Below are 25,499 nucleotides of genomic sequence, written 5' to 3'. Positions count from 1 at the left end.
ACAAGTCTGTTCGCGACTGCAAAGATAGTATGTGAAACAATGGGACCAAAGCAGAATGAACATATCAACCAATGCTACACTGCCATCGGGTACAAATACATGATTGTAATGGCAAGATGCCATTCGTCGAATTGCAGCGTTGTGTGCGGGACGTGCTCGCCCAAAGGGGAGAGCAGCTTGCACAGGTGGAATGAATCACCACAGGTGGAGGCCATACAGCCTGGAAACACATTAATTGCACACCCAACCCCCTCCCACAACCACACCCACTCCGAAATGCTACCGGCAGGACTAGCCATGTTGGCCCTGGGGGACCTGATAGCACTGCAAGTACTCCAACTTCAAGAAGAAGACGAACACCGACTACAACCGGCCGCACGGAGGAGACGCAGGAGGAGGAGGAGGAGGAGGGCAAGGCAGGGCCAGCAAGGGCCGCCAGCACAGCCACTACCACCACGCAGGCAGCCCGCTATCCCACGCCTCCGAGCACATCCGTTCAACCTCACTGATGAGCAGATCCACACCCTCTACCGTTTGGACCGGGACACCATAACCGCCATTGTGGACATGACACAGGCTGATCTTGTCAGCATGATAGATAGCCCAACCGCCATCCCACCCCTACTGAAGGTGGTGTCTGTACTCCACTTCCTGGCCACAGGGACCTACCAGCACACAGTCGGACAGTTGCATGGCATTTCACAGCCACTGTTCTCACGGACACTATTGCAAGTGCTCGATGCCCTCCTGCTGCACGCAGACGACTACATCTCTCTACCACGCTCGGAGCAGGAAATTACGAACGCAAAAGTGGGATTCCATGCACTTGGCGGCATACCGGGTTGCATTGGTGCCATCGACTGCACCCATGTGGAATTGGTTGTCCCACATGCCATGGAGGCCCAGTACCGCAACCGAAAACAATTTCATTCCCTGAATGTACAAATGGTGTGTGACTCCAACAGGATCATTACACATTGTTGTGCCCGATTCCCAGGATCAACCCATGATTCTATGGTCTTGAGGAACTCTACTATACCACGCTACATGGAGCGACACGCAGGGAACAGATCCTGGCTACTCGGTGAGTCTCATTTCAAGCATGATAGTGTGGGGTATGTGATGCGGCAATGACCTGGCAGGAGGGGGGGGTGCGTACGTAGCAATGGCATTCCTCAAAATACCTTCATTGTCCACATACAGGTGATGCCGGGTATCCACTGAAGAGATGGCTCCTTACACCAGTCCGCAACCCACGGACGGGACCAGCATGAGGAGGACTACAACCATGCCCACTCACGTACCCGTGTAGTCATTGAACAGGCATTCGGCCTACTGAAGACTCGTTTCCGCTGCCTCAGCAGGTCTGGCGGGGCACTCCTGTACCGCCATGAGAAGGTTGCAAAGATGGTCATGGCATGTGTCATGCTACACAACATGTGCGTACGTAGAAATGTGCCCATGCCCCCTGACGCAGAACTGCAAGCACCTGAAGATGGTCATGATGAGGGTGGGGATGTGGCAGCACCTCAAGGAGTCTGCGAGGCACAGGAGGGCCGTGACATTCGTCAGCATATCATAGATGCATGCTTCTAGCACTCACGCCTGGTGGCTGACACATGGACACGGGACTTGTGGCACTGTGTGTGTCTGGAACATGCACTATATGGACTGTACGCCTATAAAGGCCTCGTACACAAAGATCAATGTCCACGCATCTCATTGTATGATCGTGCATTGTTCATGGCATATGTGATATCATGTTAAACACCCTATCGACCCGCCACCCAAGTAAGCCCAACACACCCCCTCCACCCTCCTACCTCCCCCCCGAACACCAGTGTCCAAAGATGCTCATTGTCAGTGGGCAGTCGCTATTGCAAGCCCCCTCTCCGGGTATCAGGGGCACCCCTGCCTGTGGAGCGCAGGTTAATCCCAGATCTACGTTGGGGGCTGCCCTGGACGGAACTTGCAACGGATGATGTCTCTGCCTGCTCACGTCCATGCATGTCCCTAAGGGTTTGTGAGAGCTCAGTGAGCACACGGCGCACAGCGGCAAGTTCAGCACATACGTCTTTGGACGTCGCATGCAGTTCCCCCCTCAGGCTCTCGGTGCTTCTCTCCATTTGTACTCTCAGGCTCTCGGTGCTTCTCTCCATTTGTGCCCTTAGTGTCTCTGTACTTCTCTCCATTTCTGCCCTAAGTGTCTCAGTTGATGTTTCTATGGCTGCCTTAGTACCCCCACATTCATCAGCATGGTCCTTGAGGAGCGTGGCCAGTTGCTGCTGTTGCACGATCACCTGGTCGAGGGACTGTTGCCTCTGCTGTGCCATGGCCATTTGCGGTGGTGTCACAGAGGGGCTGCTCACCTCATGTTGCCTTGCCACAGGGCTTGTGGGGGATGGCCAGTCGTCGTCTTGTGGGTGCCCCTGCGTGGTATCCTCATGGTGTACGGGATGAAACAGACAGGGGGATTGAGACAGGTCATGGATGGATCTAACTTCGACATCCCCGTTTTCTGTGTCGGAGCATGCTGCCATTAATGCAGTGTCACCTATGGTGCTGCTGCCACCAGAAGCAGTGCCTACTGTGGCATCCATTGGGGGGACCTGTGGTGGTGCTGTTGTGGGCATGCTGGCTGCTGGGGTGCCTGTTGGAGTTCCCTCCTGTGTGCTGCCACTCGATTTGTGCTGCTGCCGTGTCTTGATGCGTGCAGCTGAGGTGGAGGGTCTTTGGCCGTTGGTCTTGGCCCTCTTTGCAGGTGTGCTGGTAGGGGTGTCCTGGAGCTCGTCGTTTGAATCGGACCCTGTGGTGGAGTAAAGGAGGGCGAGCGTTATTAATGGGTCTGTGGAAATTGGAATGGCAATGTATCACATGCATTGGGGTGGTACCTGAGGGTGATTTGGGTTGGGGCCTTGGAGGTGGTTTCATTTGTGTGTGGAGTGAGGGTGCAGTTGTTTTGCAGCCTGCAGTTAGGGTGTGCCTGCTGCACGTGTAGAGGGTGCTTTTAGGATTTTTAATTATTTATGTATTTAATGTGACTTTTAAAGTGTGCTATCAGGCCTATGCATGTGGCCGTTCTCCTGGACATGTGTTACTGTTGCACTATGTGGACACGTGGTACTTCACATGATTGGACATTGTGGTTATGGCATTGTTTTATTTGGGGCACCTACCTGATTCTTCGGTTGTCTGCACTCCTTTCTCCATCCCTCCGACTCCCTCTATACTCTCCATTCCAATGGTGGAGGCACAGATTTCTTCCCAGGGGGTCAACTTGATGGGTGATTCCGATCCCCCACCGGTAGCTGTGGCAATGTTGCGGTTGGCAGAAAGTATGCTACGGACGCGGATCCGCAGGTCGTCCCATCGCTTTCTGCATTGCTGTGGGTTGCGGGGTGCGGTCCCCACCGCACTTACCCGCTGTGCCACCAGGGCCCATATGGCCTTCTTGTTCGCAAGTGCCGTCCTGGTCATTTGCGTGGAGAAGACGGTGGCAGCATTCTCCTGGAGGGTCTCTGTGAGCACGGTGAGTTCCTCACGGGAGAAGTGGACCTGCCGCTTGCGGTCGCACGCTTTCTTCGCTACTTTTCCCATTGTTCTTGGTTTCACTAGGGTGGCTGACGGGTTGGGATGTGTCTCAGGGTAGTGTTTTTAATGGTTGTGTGGAAATAGTGTTTTTATAGGTGTACGGCGTGATGTTTCCCGTTCCGGGACCATGTTTTTACTTCCGTTTCCGTATATTTCCGGTCACCGTACTTTCCGGTTGCCGCTCATTGCGGTGACCGCTAAGATGGGTGGCGGAATTGCACCTAGGGCGCCGTACGGCGACGGTGTGGGCCGTTTTGGGGTCATTTCCGCCATCGCGGACTTTGCACTTCCGCCATGGCGTGGTGCTCGTGCCCGATGGGTCGGAATGAGCCGCACTTTGCTCCGTCGTGCAATGGCGGAAACGCTATTTACGCTATGGCGGTCCGGTCGGTCGATTTCCGCAAGGGTCGTAATGAGGGCCACTGTCAAGACTGCTATTGCCTCTAAAGAGAATTAAACAGAGATGTGGGCACTTTTTATTGAAGAGTCAACGCATCAATTGTTTACACTCTAATGATTTTTTGTTTAATTAGAAAGTAATCCATATCTAAAAATCACAGCTGTATTTGAAGAGCATATTGTGAGCACTCGTCCCACTGAGTGGGAACACTCAGTGTTTCTTGACTACACATTTTGATCCTTGTGTCATAGGATCCTTTTATGCCAAGGAGCTCCTTTGAATGAATTAAATTAATGTCAGAAAGAATTATCTAAAGTATTATTCACTAGCGTATGCCCACCTACTCCATACAGTTTGTCTAACTAGTAAGTATGGTCATTTTGCATCTTTCCTCCCCATATCTCTGAGGAATTCCTTTGTTTTACCAGAACGATATAGAACCATCTACGCTTCTGTGCATTATTAGTAATGAGAATGCTCTCTGCTCAGCATCACTGGCATCTACCAGTCTTCTCTAGGGGAAAATAGCCCAAGATAACTAGGTTTTGGTGATAAAGGTTTCTGGCCATTCTGTTTAGGGATCTGGCGGGATTGTTGTTCTGTTTCCAGTAATTTGGACAACCAGCTAATGCCAAACTTTCCATGGAATGGAGCTATGTGATTGAGTGCATGAGTTCCTTCTTTTCTAAAGTGCTTAGATGCACTATAGCTCTTGTGTCTTTTCCTAACCAGATAGTGTCAATGGATCTATATTCCTTGGCCGAATTCCTACTGAGCGAGGTTCTCACTGTGAAAACCTGACTTAGGAGTGGTTTCTGCCCAAATACCTTACTCTCCCCCTCAGACCTCAGCATCCCTCCTATCACCCCCACCCCACACAACTGTCACTGCACATTGTAACCCCACACAACATCTGCTTCCTCACCTCCCCCCGGATCTATGTGGGTTCTCCACCATAACACCCAGCTTTCCCCATTCATCCCTGAGTCCCATCTACAACCCAGTATGCCCCTGAACCCTGCATACCATGCCTGCATCAGTGTCCCCTTCCATTGCAATCAGTTCATGCCCCATCCACGTACTCCCTGTTGTTCTTCGGGCATCACACACCGCCTACATGCCCATGTGCATGTCTTGGTCGGTGTGCAGCATCCAAGAGTACTTTTGTTAGGGGAGTCTGCGGCTGCATTTCAGTTTAGTTTAATCTTGCCTAAAGTGAGTAAACCCAATGTCGATGAATGCCTTTGTGTCTGCGAGGCAACACTATGGTACAAGCACACATCTGGGTCTGCTTAAGAAGCTTACCCTTACATTAATGTTGAAAGATGGCAAATTTGATCACCTTCACTTCACTTCACTCCCCTCCAGTGGCTAACAGTGAGCATATGGATAATGTTTTAAAAGAAATATCTTTAAATTGAATTTTCCAAAACTCAGACACTTGTCATACATGGAGAATACTTTTCTACAACCCCCACTTCCGCCATGCCCTCAGTCAATAAAGACAATACCACAGGGCAATATATTTCTGAGATTAAACAGCCCTTCTTACACTCTTGACCCCTCGCTTCACCATGTGTCCACCTCGAACATCAACGTCACCAACCGCCGGTCCGTTCAAGTCTGGGTTCATTTCCAGTTTGTCCCATATTACTGCATTCCTTCCCCTGTCACAGCTGAGCACTCACATCCATCTCGACTTTCACCCACTTATGCCAGATCCTGCGCCAATCACCCATCTTGGGGCTATCATGTGCCTTCCGGGTCATAGCGATCATCGTCCTGGCCAACATAAGGCCCAGTGCCAGAGCTCTGGCCAGCCCCTTCCGACACTTGCCCTTCGCTACAGGCATTAACCCCAGCAGACAGTGTTTGATCGTGGCTTGCACGCATATCCTAATTAGTGCAGACAGTTCAGAGCAAATTTTGCCCGAGAAACCCACCACCCGCTCGCACTTGCCCACATGTGCAAGAAAGTCCCAACCCCCTTCCTACATCTCCAACAAACTGGGTCCACCTCCTCCACCATCTTAGCTACCCTCAGCGGCGTGATATATGCCCTCTGGGATTTAGCATTCTGAGACCCTTGTTTCGTATGTTCAAGAGCCTTTACCCATTCGTCATCCATGACCAACCGCTGCAGTGTCACATTCCTCTTGGTTAGCCGCATACACTTCTGACACACTTTCCCCCATCTACCAACTGCATGATAGTCACATTCATCCCGTGAGTACGCAGCTTTCCCAGGACAGCCCCCAGGCCTCTCTAACTCCCGCCATCAGTGTGGTCAATTCTCGGAAGTTCAGGTGGACCAGGGGATGAGCAGCCCTGAATTTGGCGTTTGAAATTGCCCTATCCTCTACATATAAAGTACCTCACATTTCACCCCTCTAGCCCCCAGACCTCTCCCAAATGCCACTTGCCGCATCCTGCTCACATATGGATAATGTTTAAGCGGTTGTAGCTGATCCATGATTCTCACATGTTGATAGTGGACCATAATTTTAGAGGAATGCATGTTACCACTGTGCCCCTGGACACCTAACTCATGCCTCTTCCAGGACCCTACTCTGAAATCCATGTTTTAAATGTGACAGGTTTGGCAGCCAGACTATCTCTATCTAGGCTGACATTGGGTCTCATTATAAGTTTGCCGGTCTGGTAGTAATGGCATGGTAAACTACCGGCGCTGTTACTACCGGCCTGGCAAACTACGAGGTCTGACCTGGCGGGCTGAGTGGAACCCACGAGCACAACTCGTCAGATGCACCGGCACCATTCATGAATGGTGCCGGTGCATCCGACCTCTCCATTCCCATTGAGCCCTGTGGGGCTCAATGGGCATGGGGAGTAATGAATACCGGCACCCGGCAATAGGGTCGGACTGGGTCCACCGGGGTCGGAATGACCCCGTACGTCCCCATTGCCGTATGCCGGTAATTTCACGAGTTTGGCGGCAGCCATGCCGGTTTTACCGGCACGGCTACCGCCAAACTCAGAATGAGGACCATTTTCTAGTTGCAATTTTCTTGTTACCAAAGGGATTATGGTTAGTAAAACAAACAGCGATAGGGCTATAATGTTTGGCAAATCATTTGGGGATCCTCCTAGGTCTTTCACAACCTTTAGGATCATATTCCTCAGTTCTTCCCTCTGTCCCTTGATTTAGGATCACCTTTCTGTGTAAACCAAACAGTCGTGCAGTCTCTAGAATTGTATAATGTTCCTAACACTTCTTTCTGGACTCTGTATCTTTTGTGGCTGGTGCGGGAGTTTTCAGGGTCATGCATCTGTCTTCCTGGACTCTGGTACCTTGAGTTATCTGACAGGGTTCAGGCATCAAACATTGCTCAAATAGTTGGATGTCAGCATACTTCAAATGATCATCTCCTATTCAGTCTCGGAAACGGTCGACCTAAACTTACGACTGGACAAGAGGTCACCACCAACACTGGACTCCTATCTCCCGTGTATCTCAGGCCCTTGATATTGTCCATTTCCAGCGGCTTAAGATCACCTTTAAGCCCAGGTCTTGAGGTGCTCAGCACCTCCATTCTTCCTCTGAGTACTTTTTTTACTTGTATTCTCCTTCCTCTCTTAAATGCTCCTCCACCTATTTTTCTCTCTCTCCTTTGCACCACTTAATCTTCTCCCTGCACTCTCTGGCTGTTTTTCTTTCACTCTGCTTTCACTTTGTATTGGTGTCTGCCCTCCCCACATGACTCTCCGTCTCTGATTGTTCCTAGCACGTCTCCTCTTATTCATCAGCGTGTTACTCTGCCACCTTTCCTCCTTTCTTTCACAACACGGGTTTCTCTTATGCCTCCTTCGCAATGTCTTAATTCCTCCGCCTCGTTTTGCTGGTTTCTCCTCTTGTTTTCTCCTTAGTTATTTCTCCTTGTTGACGTCTCCTATTTCCTTCTGTCCTCTTTCCATCCCTGGGTCTGACCTCTCCTTCCTCTCTGTGCTGCCTTTTGCTCAAGTTGCCTCTGTCCATGCTCACTGACCATTTTCCATCCCCAGCACCACCTTCTTGGTTGCCCTTTCTTTTGTACTTTGCTACAATTGTAAATGGACTCGTAAGTGGGAGAACCACAGAAGCCTTGCACTCATTGCAAGCAGGCAGTGATCGAAGTGTATATGATATATGATATGATTGGTTATTTATAACACACTTAATACCCAGAGGTTTCTAAGTGCGGACCCGGGGTTCGAACGCGTGTCGCTCCGCGTCGTCTTGCTTCCAAGGCAAGCATGTTTCCTCGGAGCTATCCTCCAGAGACGAAAAGAAGTAGTGGAACTATGTTCCCTGCTGGCCTGTCCCCGCTCTCCACTGAGCCCATAACCACATCCCCTCCCAGACGCAATACAAGCCCTTAAACAAAAGCACCTGCTGTTTAAGGGAACGTTCAGTGCAATGCACTGAAGGGCACGTTTCAACTTCTTCCTACACTTTTATTATGAAACAAAACCATCTGGAACCTATTTAAAAACTAACAAAAGTATAGCAACAGTAAAACCTAATATTAAAAAGTAGAGGCGCACCGCTCCCAACCGTTCCTGCCCACTTCGACTACTGATTGCGAGCAAGCTTCTCATTGACGGGGTTCAGGATGAACTACAATTTCTCAATGTGTAGTTATTATTTAAATACACTAAACCCAAAGTCTTAGGAGCACTGCAGCAACCCAACTAGCACCCTCGGGTCAATAGGGAACCAGGACAAGTGATTGAAGCAAACAGCCTCAATGCCATGTGCTCACAAATAATGTTCAGAATGGCTGCACTATAATGCTGATTATTTAATTTATTTATTTATTTGCATTTTTTAAGCGCACAACTGCCCTTGAGCATCCTGGCGCTGTCACAAAGGGCTCACTTGACATGGCACAATATTGGCGTTGGCATAGGTACAATATTGAGGAAACAGTAAAAGGATTGGTTAAGGACATTATTAGTGTTCCAAAGTTACATGGGAACAGTGGAGCAGGAAAGAACTTATTTGAATAAAGTGGTCTTCAGTGCTTTTCTGAAGGCCAAGAGTGATGTTTCAGATCTCAATTTTGGTGGTAGATAGTTCCGAGATTTTGGTGCTAGGACTTAAAAACCCGACCCACCGGCTTTGGTTCTGTTGAAGGAAGGAATTGAGAGTGTGTGTGTGTACATGTCTCGTTTTGGTCTGAGTGCCTGCACTTGGTGTATGCGTTCAGCTAGATAGGTTGGAGCAGATTGGGATAGGCATCTATGGGTGATAGTGAGAGTCTTAAGCAAGATGCTCTCTTTGACTGGGAGCCTGGGCGCTTTTTGTCTTGCTTGGGAGATGTGCTCCCTCCTGGGGATACTGAGTGCTGCTTTTAGTGCGTTGTTCTGTATAATTTGTAATCTGTTCATGTTTTTAACAAAGGTTCCGCTACAAGAAGACTCAGAAATCATAAAATGCTAAATTGATTGTATTGGTCAAATACAACATGGTACAATAGTCAAACAGAGGAAAACAGAGAACATGGGCAATGTATTTCAGAAAGCTGCCTATCCTTCTTCAGGGCATCTCTACAATATACATGAAAAATTATAAAAGGAAAAACAGAAAAAAGGAAGGAAAAACAATATGTTAGAACAATGGAAATGAATGCACATGATATTATGTAGAAATAGAAAACCCCTGAATCAAAATAAAAATATTACACTATAAAAAGTGCTGCCAAATACACAAACCACAAGAGCATACCTGTCCCTATTGAGTATCATCCCCTTTAGTCTCAGGCACTTGCTCACAAAGATTCTGATACAGAGAAATAACCAAGTCATGTAATGACACAGTATATGCAAAACTCATAGAAAACCGTAAACAAGTGAGAAAGAAACACAAGCCTGAAATGTATTAGAGTTCCTGTGGTGGCAAAATAAACCAATGTAAAAGAATAATAGTACATTGTGAAATGTATACTGAACTTGCTTGTAGTACATACAGTTATAAAGCCTTACGGTAAACATCTATGTCAATAAAAAAGCTAGAGCAAACAAACAAACAAACAAACAAACAAACCGAGTGACAGAAAACAAGCCTAATGACATTCCTTGTTCATTCCTCCGGGGTAACAGAGTCCAATCTGTCGATCCAGTAGGTGTCTCTGCAGGCCAGATTTGGTAAGTGATACCCTTTTGCAGTCTTCAAATCAAATTTGAAAGCAAGACACCACACTAAACAATAGTTAATTTTGTAGTTAATAAAGCCCTGTTTTGGTTTCATGCAAGCAGTAGAGGTACTATGTTTTCTTTTTTTTCCTTTTTTGTTGGTATATGTGGAGCCACATTGTGCTTGCCACTAACATTTTGATATATTACTATTACAATTATTTTTATCACACAGGGGTTGTTTGTCTTCCTTGTAAAATATGACAGGTAATTGTTAGAGAACATTATGTAATTTTGTAAATACTATATAGGGCCTCAAGTTTGGTGGTGTGACCAAAAACAGTGGCAATGTAGTGGTATTGGAGTTACACATTACAAGGCCACATTATCACACCACCAAACTGTGGGTTTGCAGGTAAGGTGGAGAAAAAAAAAACACCTTACTGCCATAAAGTAATTACACCAAAATCCTCAAGGAGTCCCGTGGACTTCATAAATGGGGACAATAACTGCCATACCGCCACTTCTAATCTGGTGGTAATTCCAGAAGACCACGAGGTGGTAACAGTAAATCCATTTGGTGGTATCTTGGTGGAGTTACCGCTGAGATACCACCAAACACATAATGAGGCCAATGTTTTATGTTTGTTTAGACCACTGAGGGATCACTTGTTAATTTTGTTTATGTATGTTTTTTTACAGATTTTGTCCTGATGATGGATCAGATATCCGAAATGCATCATGTCTGAGTCATGTTTGATGAACACAATAGGCCTCATCACAAATATAGCGGTGTGGGTAAACATGGGGGTAAAGCAGCAGTAATTCCAGTACTGCTGCATTACTGCACCACTGGACTACAAGTTTGGCAATGAAGTGGAGGATTTATCTCCATCAAAAATCTGGAGGTCACTCTGTCACTTACTGCCAAAAATGAGCACCGCCAGCTGTAATTCTGCCGAAAACCCTGTGGAGCCCTATGGAGTCTAAAAGTGGGGATTTACACTGCCCTATCACCACATGTAATCCCGTGGTATATTCATGGGACTAAGTGGATGGAGATAACAATAATCGAGTTTGGTAGTAATTGGGCATATTTACTGCAAAATCACCTGCCAAACTCGTAATGAGGCCAATTTGTTGTTTAAAGATTGAATCAACACTTATGGACCTTGAATGTTGTACATTTGAGTACTATCATTTATAAACCTTTAGTAGTTAATCATAACCATTTGCGAGAACGCAGCTGCTCTTCTTTCTTCTAATGGATTTCATGGTAGTTGCCCACAATAATAGGAGTCCCTTTTGAAAAACACAAGGCCCCAAGGCTTTTTCTGAAACTACACACTCACAGAGGTTGTGTGTAAAGGGCATTTTATGTTGTCAGCTATAAGAATGAAATGTTAAAAGAGCCACAATTTCTATGTCAGCTGATTTATTTTAGCACTGCAATGAATTGCCAGTGGGAAATGCTTTGGCCCCACCCCCACCCTAGCGCTCATTTTAAAGAAAGGTGCACAATCTAGAAGCTTGCGAGACCATGAGCGGCCATTTTCTCGTATCCCTGATATCAACTGCCCTTGTCCTCAGGGGATCAGGGGCGTAGGACATGGGGAGAATGGGGGGGACAAATCCCCCCACAATTTTAAGCGGGGGAAAATAATAGCTTTTATCCTCCCAGTTTATTTGTGCATCTGCAGTGCAGGCTGTAGTTGTCATGTAAGCTTGCACAAGTCTTTTACTTTTGCAAGCTTACAGTAGACTGACTGTCTGCAACTTCTGCTGCTGCCCCGCGCCTGTGCATAATGAACGTGCCCAGGCCGGGGAACAAACAAACTGCACGTGCCCTGCCTGCGCAGCCTCAGCCTTCGTTTTTCAGAACGAAGGAGAAGCCAGGCAGCAACGTGTGCTGCAGTGACTCTGTGCTCGTGACAGCCAACAGCGTGTGTGTTATCGAATGAGAACAGGCTGAGCAGGCAACAGCTACTGTAAGGTAAGTCAGTCCAGTGCCCCCCCCCTTCTCCCAGGTGCAGGGCAACAGTGGTTGGATTTATTGGAGGGAATGTGCGGCTGTGCCAATGTCAGATATAGTTTCTAAACATGCGCAGCGCATTGCAAAACTTATCAGGGAATCCTGGCCTCTTAATGAAACATTAAGAGGCCAGGATTCCCTGATCAGTTTGCAACGTGCCACGTGTGTTATAAACTGTATATCTGATGTTGGCAGTGAATTTATTTGGGGTGAATTAAATGTGCCAATGTCAGATATAGAGTTTCTAAACATGCGCATTGCAAAACTCATTAGAGAATCCTGGCCTCTTAATGTTTCAATGAAACGTTCAGAGGCCAGGATTCCGTGATCAGTTTGCAACATGCCACGCGTGTTTATAAACTGTATATGAGACGTTGGCAGTGCCACACTTTCATGAATTGAAAAATCTGAGGCCTTGCCAGTGCCATCCTCATGTTTTTCAATTCATGAAAGTGTGCTCCCGACCCTGCCAAAGAGAAACATCACATTTCGGAACGGCTCTTTGTTCGTTCCTTACTGATGAGCAGCAAGGGCTCACATTTAAGCTCCAAGCATTGGCCAACACGGGCTTGCAAGGCCGCACAAAAACATACATAGGCCATTCACCTATACAGCAGAGGATCAAGGGTGCACAATAGGAGCTTGTATATATTGACATGCACATGCAGTTTCTATACAAATGCCACAACACTGTTTAATATACTATGTATTGCCTTTTTTAAGTAGAAGGGCGTGACAATTATTTTTGCTGCTTACACTATACCAGTGCCCCTAAACCGTCAGGTTACTTTGAGATTGTTTCTAGTTTATTTCCTTAGAGTTGGATCACGCTGACTGCACCTGATATGTTTCTCTGCAAAAATAATTTAAAATTCTATGTATCTATAACTTCTTCCCAAAATGAGACCCAATCCCCCAGCTGGAGGTGACATCTATTGCTGTGACACTTTGTCATTCTTTATACTCACTCAACATGCTTAGCATACATGGAGCAACAAGAAACTCTGTTAGAACATTTACGATTGAAGCATTTTGTTATAGTGTACACAGCCAACTGAGTGACTTCTAGGTGATCCTAAGTAAACATATATAGAAAATAATGCACAGTGGGGGAAGGTCGCACAATTCGGCCAGGATCACACAATCTGGCGAAGACTGGATTTTCTCCAAGATGTCCCTGTACCCCAGGCCTGGCTTGCAAAGTGAAGACACTGCCTGAGATAGCCTGACATTGTATACAAAATCCTCATGAAACCATGTAAAGTAAAATGAGGATGAGCCAATCTCAAGAAGGGCTGCTACGTGGGATGTGTGCTCTTTTCCATAGTAATGTCTAAGGTAGGTAAGGGAAAACACTTAATGTATACTCTAATATCAGTAGGCCTCACTTAAGGCACACCCCTCCACCTCTTCCCACCATCTCACACCTGCTTGAAGTTTGGATGGTACCACACCTAAAACTTGGTCTCTGACATGAGGGCTACCTGCATTTCACTAGTTCAAACCCAGCAGCAGGGTCCACTTAACCTTTCATTAATTCAGTGCTGTTCAAATGAGGGTAATAATAGCTGTTATTACATTGCCTAGAAGCTGAAAGCATCTAGCATGAAGCACTGTGGCCAAAGTGTTATTATATTTCATAAAACCAACTATTACCAGCACAGACCTGAACTCTGTCCCTGCCCAAAATGAACCATTTGTTGGTGCCTATCCTGAGCATCTCTTAAAAGAAATGAAGCGCTAATCTTCTGTAGGTCTTGGCTAAGCTTCACCTTGTTTCATTCAGCTTGGCTGTTTCTGTCAGCGTACTTCAGTGGTCACAGTGCGATCAGATTTTGGGGGTAGAGCCTCGGCAGTATGTGGATTTAGTGACTTCTGTGTCTGTCCCCCCTTCCAAATATACAAGCTCCTGACTATTTCTTAAGAGTTAATGCTTGCAGGTATCAATGGGCCCTTTTAAGGTCATGGATCTGGCATGCCTGTTCCAGCTTATTCTGAGAAGCTATATGGAGTGGTTGGTCATGCACGGCGTGCAAGAGAAAACCTGTGAAATGTAAGCCAGGACATCGAGGTTGCTATGAAGACTGAGGAGAAAGTGCTGAGTAAGTGTAGATGAGAGTTGTGGGGTGCTGGCCATGGGAGAATGGGAAGCGAGGGGCTGGGGTGCAGTAGAGTGTGGGACTGTAAAGTGAAAAAGGGTAGAAAGGGTGCAGAGGACAGAAAAAGAGAGGAGCAAGGGAGAGGAGAGCTGGGAACAAGAACGGAGTGCAGATGAAAAATAGGGATGGTTTGCAGCACAGGCGACCAGTGGGTGCAGGGGAGAGAGGGGTGCAGGAAAGACCAGAACACAGGGAGAGTGGTGAAGGGCAGAAATGGCATAGGAGGTGCTTCAGGCTTTGCAAATGAGAGAGAAGTACAGACAAGTGAGAAAGTGCAGCGGGCAGTCTGTTAGAGGAGTGACTTGGTGTGGGGTGCAGGGAAGGGACTTGGGGGAAAAGGATGTACAGCAGATGAGAATGTGGAGTAGAGAAAGGTACAGAGGGAAGATTTGTCCATGCTCACGAAGCCTGGATGAGGACCATTAGAAGTTGTTTGTTGAAATAATTGCAGATATATATATACTACACCATATCTGTCTGCGCATTGATTGGGCCTGATAATACACAAAGCGGCCCCCCTCTCCCAGGTGCAGGCCGGCATGGGGAGGATTTATTAGAGGGAACGTGGGAGCTCGGGCTTGGCGCTCTCCCACTGCCCCAGTGTCATCTGCGCTCCTGTCTGGTTCCTCTCCAGGAAGAGACAGTCACAGCAGGCTGTTACTGCATCAACTCCCTCTTCACTCAATCCTACCTGCAGCCTAGGTCTGAAGTCAGGACTAACCTTAAATGAGGTATATATTCACCTCTGACCTGTCCTGTAGTGGGAGCTAGTGCCAGGGTGCGTGGCATCTTGCCTTGCGACAAAGCATCATGTTATTTGGGGCATGTAAGCAACTTTCTTGGGTTTTTGGTGGATGGATGCCACGCGGGCTGCAGACTCATTTTACGCCATAACCTATTCCTTTAAAAAAACGCTAGAATGATTTATAAAGGTCACCTAAAGTGCCAGTTCAGGTTTAGATAAAGCCACTGATTTAGGGATGCTTACTACAAAGCCCTGGCTAGTTAATAACTTAATTGGAGCTGGGAAAATACTACTGGTGTAATACAAATGTCTTATCCAGGGATGCCTTCATCCACTCCTTTTCTCCTTAATTGTTCATTGCACTTGCACTATCTGAAATGTCGTCAGGCTGATTATGATAGTTTTTCTTCACATTCTTAATTGTTTCAAGGACCTGTAAGAATGTAACTGTATTTCTCCCATGCTCCCTCCCCCCCTTGAAGCGCTTTGAAACACATCAATCACTCTATTGGCACTATGCATTTCCTTCACTGAAGTCCTGCTAAAAACCAGCAATGGCAAGTGTTTGCTTGTCTATACGTATTGGGCATTTGCCAGGCACTGCTATTAAATGTTCAGGTACTTGCACCATTTTGCAGCTGCTACCATCAGTGGGTACCTAATACCACTATGGTGATGCTTGGCAAGGGCCTTTGCCATGCCTACATTAAAGCCCAAACGGTTGGCGTTGCCAATGCTTGTTTTAAGATAGGCATGCAACTGCATTTTTGGTACCCACCGCTAGCTGAATAATGAGTTCTAGACAAGTTTTAATAGAGGCCACCATAAGCCATTTGGGGGACCCAGAAAAAAATAAAGCAGAGCCTCGAGATTCAAACAGCACTTGTTCCGCTATCCATGTAAATCCAGTGAATACCCTGGTGCCGAGGTATGATTGCAGCCCATACACTGCTGTAAAGTGTTCTATCATTGAGGGTTCAAGTGGAAGAGGATAGGGAGGGTTGGCGAAACTCGATAAAGCATCTGCACTTAAAGCGCAGGTGAGAGTATTATGAAAGATCTCTAGAAAGGTCCATCGCTGGGAGGATTTTATACACTGGACTGCTTTTCTTTTTCGTAATTTTCTTCGGTTTTCTTTTCTTCTTTTCTCTTGTTTTATACAGTCATGATATATGTAATGTAATACGTACTGTTATTTTAATTTTGTGAAAAGTCGAGTTCTTTGACTAAAACACAACAAATAAATAAATTAAAAAAACAAAGTCCCCACAGCGTCCCCTGTCCCCCCCAGATTTTATGGGTCTCCTACTTCCCTGCAGGGGATCCAGTGTATTTCACACCAGGGATTCAAAAACGGGGTCTGTCTCTTATCACAATCACAAACATTTTTCTTAAGAAATGATTAAACATACGTCCCGGACTGCTGTTCCACTCTTCCAGGCCAAACTTGTAATAGTCTTCTTCTTCATCAGATACGTATCTTCTTCCATCTGTGATAAAGATTGAATTAACAGTAACTGTTTCACTAACGTAAGTATTCACTCAAAGCACACCTAGTTTGGTGTTCTGGATAACAGGCCTTCTGGCACACCTATGAGTACCCACCTTGCATAATCCGACTGCGCCATATTTCACGCCTGCCCTCAGGTTCCCAGATCGTATTTTCTAGAATTCGAGCCTTGCTTAATTTGGCACAAGCTCAAAGCTATCCATTAATCATCGTCACTAGACACCATTTTAATCACCCTCACGGAATATCTTATTAAATTCTACTTAAAATCAGGTTCGGTTAAATGTGCTTAGGAAGGAGATAACGGAGCACGAGTTCGGCCCCCCTGGCTCGGCAGCTGCTCTCCTGGGGACTCCTTTCCGCTGGCCGCGAGAGGTATCAGCGTGGGAAGGACACCTGCGGAGCTTACAAAGCAGTGGGGTGTGGATATTTGGCCAGCATTGGTGAAAGTGAAGAGAGTGATAACAAAGTCATCCGAGGGGGCGTGGAGGGCTTCTGCTTAAACTACGTTTCACATATTGCATCAAATGGTGACTTTCACAACGCCATTTTACTGAGAAATTGGATTTCTTTAAAAGTAGGATTCAAAGACAGTCCTGCAGGGCAGCACCTGAAAAATTGCAACATTTCAGACGCCCAGTCTCCAAAAGTACACAGAAGCAGCACGCACGGGCGCAGGTCGTGTTGCACACGCCCATCATCCAGAGTAGGCTTTTAGGAGGCCCCTTTCGCTGAATTCCGAGAGCATAGATACTTTCAACGTGATGAATGAACACGGCACATCACACGGTTTAAACTATTTCTCATCGGCATGGGGTACACGTTTAAGGGGACTACTAGGGGCGCTTCTGTATAGTGGTTGTATCTGTGGGATACAATGGTGCCAGGAAGTCCCAGGGATATAGGGCATGTGCCTTTTTCATAATAAGTCCGAGGGATATAGCGCCCAGCTCGCCATGTGTAATCCAATGTCCTCTGGCTAGAAGTACTGGGCGCACAATAAATGCGTATGGCTCATCACTGGAGCAGGTCTGATATGGCATGCCATTACAACACAGGGAAACATCTCAGTAGCAATAACACTCTTTTAAATAGTGTACCACGTGGTTTATCATTTACTGCATCCATTGCTCCTGCAAGTAAACAAACTATGAAACACGCCAAGTCAGCCCCAAAGTGTGTATGAGTTTTGATGAAATAATCCAGGGTGTTGTCAATAGTGTCACTGGGTGAATAGCCGTATTGCTATTATTGATGGATATGCCAGGGTATTGTTAATAATATGATGCTTAATGTGCCAGACTGCTAGGTGTCATGCTAACATCATACTATTATATTTATTTTTCCATTTATAAAGCGCACAAAAACACAGGGGCATCGAAGCGCTGTCGCAAGTACAGGTTACAAATGGCCGTTTGGCAATAGTTTACTGACAGAGAGTAGCAACTACATACATGCGAGGGTTAAAGACCCCTAGTAAGTATCATGCAGGATAAGAAACAGATAGGGAAGTAGACAGTAGCCATTAGGAGTAAGGGAAGGTGAGACAGGCAGGGTATGGGATCTTATGATTAAGTGAACAGCCAGGTTATAAGGGCCCTAAGGAAAACCCAATAAGATGCTTAGTCTCTCAGCGCACAATGGTCTTAGATATTTTTTGGGACAGGTAGGGCAGGGCAGATTTGGAGATTCATTTGTAGGTGATCGAGAGGGTCTTGAACATAAGCCTCTCTTGGAATGGCGGAATGGAAGCCAGTGTGCGGCTCTACGGGCGGCAGAGATGTGTTCCGTTTTGGGAATGTTCAGTGCCATTTGAAGGGCATTATTTTGGATTGTCTGAGGTTTCTGTATGTTGTGTGCAGATCTGCCAGCAAAGAGTACACTGCAGTAGTCTAACCTAGCACCTACCACCGCCCGTGCAATCGTTAGGCAGCTATCTGTGGATTGGAAAGGTCTGGCAGCATTTTTCAATTTGGTGGTATAGGCTGCTGACGAGGAAATAGCATTCACTTGGCGAATCAGTGACAGGGAGGCATCGAGGTATACCCCAATGCTTTCACTGCAGGGTAGACAGGAATCTGGGTACCATCAATGTTAAAAACAGAGTATCTGGGGTCAAGTTTTTTTTTTACCAATCTTGAGGTTCCGACAAGAAGGAGCTTGGTCTTCTCGTCATTCAGACAGAGGTCATGAGTTGTCATCCAGGCTTGGATGGTTGCGTAGGCTTTGCTCAGGGTGTCCGCATCATTGGGATAATATCCCGTTAGGGGCAGAGGAATTTGTGTGTCATCGGCATAGTTGGTGTAGGCTATGCTGAGGGAGTCCAGGAGGTCAAAGAGTGGTTTGATAAATATGTTATAGAGCGTAAGCGACACGCAGGATCCCTGTGGGACTTTGCAGTTAATTAGGGCTGCTGACGCTCTTGCGTTTTCAGAGGACACTCTCATTACTCTACCTTCTAAGAATGAGGCGATCCAGGTCGTGGTTTCAGGTGAGAAAGAAGTGGAGGTGGTCAAATGCTGGCAGAGGATTTTGTGGTTGTGTAGGTCGAAGGCTGTGGAAAGGTCTCGGAGGAGTAGCAGGGCAGGTTTCTCTTCATCACCGATCTCGTCAATCTGGTTTTTAAGGTCTAGGAGGGCTGACTCTGTGCCATGGCCTGGACGGAAACCAGACTGTTGAACTCCTAGGCTGTGGTTGATTTCCAGGTGGTGCTGAATTTGGACATAGGCTGCTCTGTCCAGGATCTTTAGTAAGAAGGGGACTGTGGTGATTGGCCAGTAGTTGTTAGGGAGGACAGGGGCCAAGAGTGTGTTTTTTTTAAACAGCAGAACCCAACCCTCCTTGAGGCTGGATGGGACAGTGCCTGCCTCGAAGGAGGCATTCATGAAGGTTGTGATGAAAGGCATAAGTGTTTCAGCGCAATCTTTTATAAGTGTGGCTGGCGAGACGTCACCTTTGCATCTTGATGGTTTGAGACTCTTTAAGATGTATGATGTTTCCAGTTCGGTGATTTTTTGGAAGCGGAACAGTGGGGTACTGATGCTATTAATCATTGGAAGGCTGGTGTTGGCAGTGGCTTGTTGTGAGGGGTTCAGGGAGGATCGTTGGGCGAGACTTCTTTTGTGTAGGGTGTCACTTATTAGCGACATAGCATTTTGAATGTTGGTACACTGTTAGGCCGAATCCTGTGCAGTGCCCTTAGGGACCACTACACACAAGTAAGACTACAAGTGCTAATACAAGTTCACCTTTGGTACAAGCCTGTACTACACTGTTAAAGTGGTAGCAGTAGCGGAGCAGCCAGACTTATCTCAAGAGCAAATGAGCAGTAGTAGAGATTAAGCAAAGGACTACAATTAATGTGACTCAAGCAAACACTGACTCAAGGTTTTTGCTTAAAAAGTAAAAGTATATTTATTTTAAACCATCTGTTCACAAAACACTTCACTTCTATTCAATTAAAACCACACTTCAAATACACTACACACAACCAATACTCCTTGTGCAGAACAACTCAAGGTAAGTACCTTAGGATTTGACAGACCAGTGTTATGAAACAAAAGGCATTACCGGGAATACATATGCGATCACTTTTTGACAGTAATGACAGTTCGATCTTACTAAAGATACGCGTACCCGCTGGAAGAATTGTTACCGGAGTTAAAACACATTTAGCACCTGAGCTAACACAAGAGAGTTGGGGACAAAAATCATAGGCAATACTTTTGTCAAGGCAGACAGAATCAGAGAACACTTTCTGACAAGAAGATAAAAGTCAATAGACCTACGCCAGTGTCAAGTGGAACTGAGTTCCTGTTGTCGAGGATCACACAGTCAGACAGTTCACGATTCAAGGTTGCCAGGAGTACTTGGATATTGTCAAAAGAGGAAGCAAAAGTTATAAGAGGGAAGGAAGACAAGGGCAAGCCTTGGATGAGGAGAAAAGGGTTCACCCTAGTTCCTCGAAGCTGAACACAGTACCTTATTCTTTGAAGAAGCTGGTTCCACGACATTTGTTCCTGGTAGTTTCCTGCAGACTCACGGTTCCTGGAGCTTCAGTCGTGGGGACAAGAAGGAGGACGTCTGGAGTGATCTGCACTACCCAGGGATGAGGTCAGCAGCAGCGACGGTGAATAAAAGGTGCGCTCCTTTAAAACAGGAGAGTCTCTACAGATGGCTATCCGGACCACTACAGCAGTGTGCAGCGATTTTGACCACAAAGAGGATCCTCTGGCTGTGGAAGATGAGCTGGTTAATCCCACCAGGCTCAAGGGAAGAAGACTCCGGAATGGATCTTCTCTTGTCGTTGAAAGGTAGATAGCTCAGGACTGCAGCAGGGCTCCACTGGGACTCGGTAGTTGCAGCAGCCGTCTTCTTCTCCGCTTCTCTTAGTTTCCTTGCAGTTCCAGTGGCAACTCTGACTTCCAGCCCAAGAGTCCTGCCTTTTATGCAAAAATCCCCCATTCACACAGCCTGGCTGTCAATCACAGAGCAGGGGGGTTGTCCGGCCCGGACAACCACCCCAGCCAATCACGACAAAGTGTGACTTGGGTTTCCAAGGAAACCCTGTGCAGGGGGTGACTACACCCCTCCCTCACATACAGCCCACATAGACACCCAGGCGCCAAGAGGAGGGCTTCTTGGAAGAAGCCCGCCAAAAGACGGTGAACAAAGAAGGTAAACTTGGTTTGCCGCGCAAAGTAAAACACAAGAAGGACTTTAACAAAAAGAAATGGTGAATAATCCCGACCGGAGCCAAAAGAAAGAGTATTTGGTCAAGTGGGTTTATGTTCCAGGCTAATATGATAGCCTGGAATAGTACCACGTTTATATAGTATAATCATGGTAGAAAAGTTAGGGTAGATACCACTGCCACCAGCCAAGTCTAAATGTTAAAAGAGCAAAACAAAGCTCAGAGAGGCACATACAAAAAGGGATATGAATTAACCCTTTTCAGTACTCCATGTAAAATGGGGTGTACTGGGTCTGTATTTTTAAATGACTACATAAATGGCAACTTTACCTGTTTCTGGGGGACAGTAGTAAGCCCCAGAAAAATACAGTCAGCGGGAAGTCTAAAAGACAACCCTGTGTCACTGCACTGAAGGTGCTGTGTAACACACACCAAAAAGTGGGTCTCATGGAGTGGTGTGCTCCCGAGCCCAAGATCACACAAACAGTAGAAAGATACATGGCAAAACACATGTAAGAGTGGGAAAAAGGCTCACACTCTTACCAAGTGGAAAGAATTAACTCCAGAAATCCAGCAAAGCTGCTGGGGGACTCACTAGGTGAGGGAAATTAGCCATAGAATTCTCCCTAACATACACCATGCTTTGTCTTTCAAAAGGGGGGATGATTGGGCATTAGGGGTTTTCTAGTTCTTTAAGTATGGTGAATAATTCCCTAGTGTCAGATTTGGCGTTGGCAATTCTGGCATTATAGGTGGTCGCTTTGGCATTGATTGTTTGTAACATTTAGCTGCCTTCATGAAAGCTAGTTTTAGAGCATCTGAGTGAGTTTTTTTCCAGGATGTTTCGGCAATCTGTTTTTTGGGATACAGTTCCCAGAGGTTGGGGGTAAATCAGGAGTTTATGTACCCTGTCGGTTTAGCTTTTCTGGGTTCTAGAGGGTGATAGTATCAACTGTAGTTGTTAGGGTTTTGATATATAGGTCTGCTAGGATATTAGGATCTTGAGAGCAGAGGTGCTCCTGTTTGAGGAAGTCGAAGTATGGTAGGTTGTGGCCCTTGGTGAGTTTACGAGAGCTACGAACCCAGGTTGGTGGTAGTGGTGTGGTGGAGGGTTTAGTGTGGTGGCAGAGTGGGATGGCAAAGTCAATAATGTGATTGTCAGACAACAGGCAGGGAGCGTTGGAGCTGATAGAGACGGGGCGATTGAGGTCTGCGATCCAATCCAGAGTGCAACCTTTGGCATGTGTGGGGGGGCGCTGTCATGATCTCTGCTTCCAAAAGATCAGGACTTGCCCGACTCCCTTGGAAGCAGACCCATAACCCCGGTTCCGAGTGCCAGCCAGTCCCAATTGGGACCTTTTGGACCCTGTCCTGGCGCCAGTGGCACCAGGCTCATAAAGATGCCCAGTCCCAGCGCTGGAAGCGCCGGGCTCATAATGCTTGGGTGGACTTACCTGCAGCAGACCATGCTGCTTACTTACCTGCCAGTTGAACCCCTGATCCTCTTCTGTTTGGGACTACTTTTCCTGTTGGGTGGGGCAGGAGCCACTCCCTAGGTTCAGAACACTGGAACTCTTCTGGAAAGCAGGAACTCTTTTCTTAGGCGTGGCTGTGGAAGGAGACACCTAAGCACTACAGGAGGCTATTTAAACCACACCCGATGGATGAATCTTGCTTTGCGTTATTCTGCATTCTCTGCAGCAGAACGCTCATCGTGTCTTCTGCTTCTGATCCTGGGCCTAAGGGAACAGAGGCTTACCATCCTGGAATCCAGTCTTCAGCAGCACCTGTAAAGACAAAGAAAGAACAGGTTAGCACTACGGTCTTCAGTGGCAGCGCATCTCTTACCTGGTCCATCGGCTGTCACCAACGCCTCGCGCTGCATTCCGGCATCTGAAAGACAAAGGCTTACCTACTCTTCGCATGCTCCGGAGGTCTTCGCACTGCATTCCAGCATCTGAAAGACAAAAGCTTACCAGCTCTTCGCACGCTCCGGAGGCCTTCGGCGCTGCATCCCGCATCTGAAAGACAAAAGAAGGTGCGTTTAAAGACATTGGGCAACTTTATTACTCACGTGCCATTACTCCTTCCCACGCCGAATCCAGTGGGTATTCCAGCACCCTTCAGCTTCTCTAAAGCTCCGAACTTGTACCTGCAAGATAAAAGGGACAGTTAGTGCGCATCGTGAAGCAGGCTACAAGCGCTTACTTACGTGCTTCCAGGTGCTTCTATTCCTCACGCGGGTTCGATCCTCAACTCTCATCAGCCCGCCATCCGCCATCGCCGGAACCCTGCAAAACAAGAGATATCATTACAAAAGACTTTTAAGACTTTTGAAGTGCCCAGAACTTACCGTTCGTGCAGTTAACGACGGACAGCAGTCCTCTGAGGTCAAGAGGCCTGCACCCTTATCCAGTGAAGAAACTGGCTACGGCACCCTGCCCCGAGGCAGATGGAGAGCTCGGCGTTCACTTACCTAAGACATCTTACTCTTCGAGTCAGACATACAGTGCACAGAGGTCCAGCCCAAAGAGCCAACCGTGTGTTACACATCACCTTTGAAGATACGGCATTCACCCAGTCAAGACCGGCGCCTCTGCGGGAATCAGGTGAGCGTTACAGAACGCAAAGCCTATCGCAAAACTCCCACCCAGGCGCTATGGAAACCTCGGATACCGACCAGCTAGCCCAGTTACTTGGGGAACTAAGAGCAGAAGTGCATGCAGCCCGTCAGGAAACGAATGCTCTAAGAAGGGAACTGATTATTTCCAAGGAGCGAACAGACGATCTCGCTAGACAATTGCTACAGTCACAAGCCGGACAAACTCCGTTACCCGCATCAGGGGCAAATCTTCCTTCAACATCCTCTACGAACCCAGTGGAGATCAACCTACCTGGGAATGTACCTCTGGCTCCGCCCGAACGATTTTCTGGTGACCCAAAGAGGTTTGCAGTATTTATTAATCAGTGCCGGTTGCACTTCTTATGCCGGCCAGCAGCCTTTCCAACTGATCAAGCTAAGGTAGCTTTCATGCTTTCGTACCTTAGTGGCAATGCGGCAGACTGGTCGATCCCTCTAGTTAATCAAGATGATCCGGTTCTCCATGATTTTCGAGCTTTTCAGCTCAGTATGGAAAAACTGTTTGCAAGACATTCACAGGGGCAGGCCTTGGACAATGAGCTCCTTTCATTGCGACAGGGTAATCAAGACCTTTTGGCTTATATTGCGTCTTTCAACAGACTGATAGTGGAAACTCGATGGCCTGAGGACAAAAGGATTACGCTGTTTTATAGAGGTCTACGTGGAGAGCTCAACGATGTGTTAGCCCAAGTAGTGAATCCCCCGCAAGACTGTTCGGACTATATTGACTTAGTCGTTCAAATTGACCACAGACTGCAGAACAGGAAGGCCGATCGTTCCAAGTTTGATGCTCGAGTATTTTCCAAACCACCAACTCCTACCAAAGGAGTAGACTCCGGGGAACCCATGCAAATAGGGGGCCTGAAAGGACCACTAACACAAAAGGAGCGGGAAAGGAGAAAACAGCTGCAATTATGCCTCTATTGCGGAAACTCGGGGCACTTTCTTCGAGACTGTCCTGTGAAACCAGCCAAGAAGGCAGTAGGAGCTGCAGTTACCAGGGTCACAAACTCTGAGCAGGGAAACGACCTCGCCCGACAAGAATAGAGGTCCTCTTGCCGAGCGTTAAAACCAGTTCTGTGACCTCGCATTTCGTGATACCTATGGTCCTCATTAGCCCTGAACATCCGGATCGATTACATGCGATTGAAGCTTACGTCGACAGCGGTGCCATCGGCAATTATGTGGATCATGAAATGGTTTTGAGGATGAATCTGACTCTTTGTCCAAAGGCTGTAAAGGACGTCATTACTACGGTGGATGGTACGGAGATAGCCTCCGGACCAGTAACGCATACCACCCAAGAAGTGACGCTAGTAAGTCAAGATGGACACCATGAGAAGATCGTGTTCGATGTGATCAAGGCCCCCCAGTTCCAGATTATTCTAGGAATTCCTTGGTTAGAGAAGCACAATCCTCAGATCGATTGGCGAGCAAGAACGGTTCAGTTTCCAGAATGTGTCTCCACTTATCACCCTCGACCTGGTGTTGCACTGGCAGCAATTTCCTCGGAGGCTCCTCAGTTACCTCCTGAATACCTAGAATTCCAAGATGTTTTCCGGAAGGATCAGGCTAACTCTCTACCTCCTCATA

The 25,499-nt window shown here is 47.1% G+C and overlaps 1 protein-coding gene across 2 annotated transcripts in view; it reads right to left on the bottom strand.

Annotated features, from left to right (window-relative positions):
• The window catches only part of LOC138503974 (spexin prohormone 2-like), a 133,261-nt gene that overhangs the window by 30,006 nt on the left and 77,756 nt on the right, over nt 1-25,499 (bottom strand). Inside the window, exon 4 of one of the 2 annotated variants that reach the window (XM_069624119.1) lies at nt 16,475-16,552. The exons of the other annotated variant lie outside the window; for it this stretch is intronic. Within the exon in view, the coding sequence (XP_069480220.1) occupies nt 16,475-16,552 (78 nt within the window). The remainder of the gene's footprint in view (nt 1-16,474; nt 16,553-25,499) is intronic. 2 annotated transcript variants of the gene reach the window in all.

The sequence above is a fragment of the Ambystoma mexicanum genome, chromosome 11 (genome assembly GCF_040938575.1).
Source record: "Ambystoma mexicanum isolate Mex_15411 chromosome 11, UKY_AmexF1_1, whole genome shotgun sequence".
NCBI lineage: Eukaryota > Metazoa > Chordata > Amphibia > Caudata > Ambystomatidae > Ambystoma > Ambystoma mexicanum.
The sequence above is the reverse complement of the archived record's forward strand: the minus strand, read 5'-3'. Positions and strand labels throughout refer to the sequence as shown.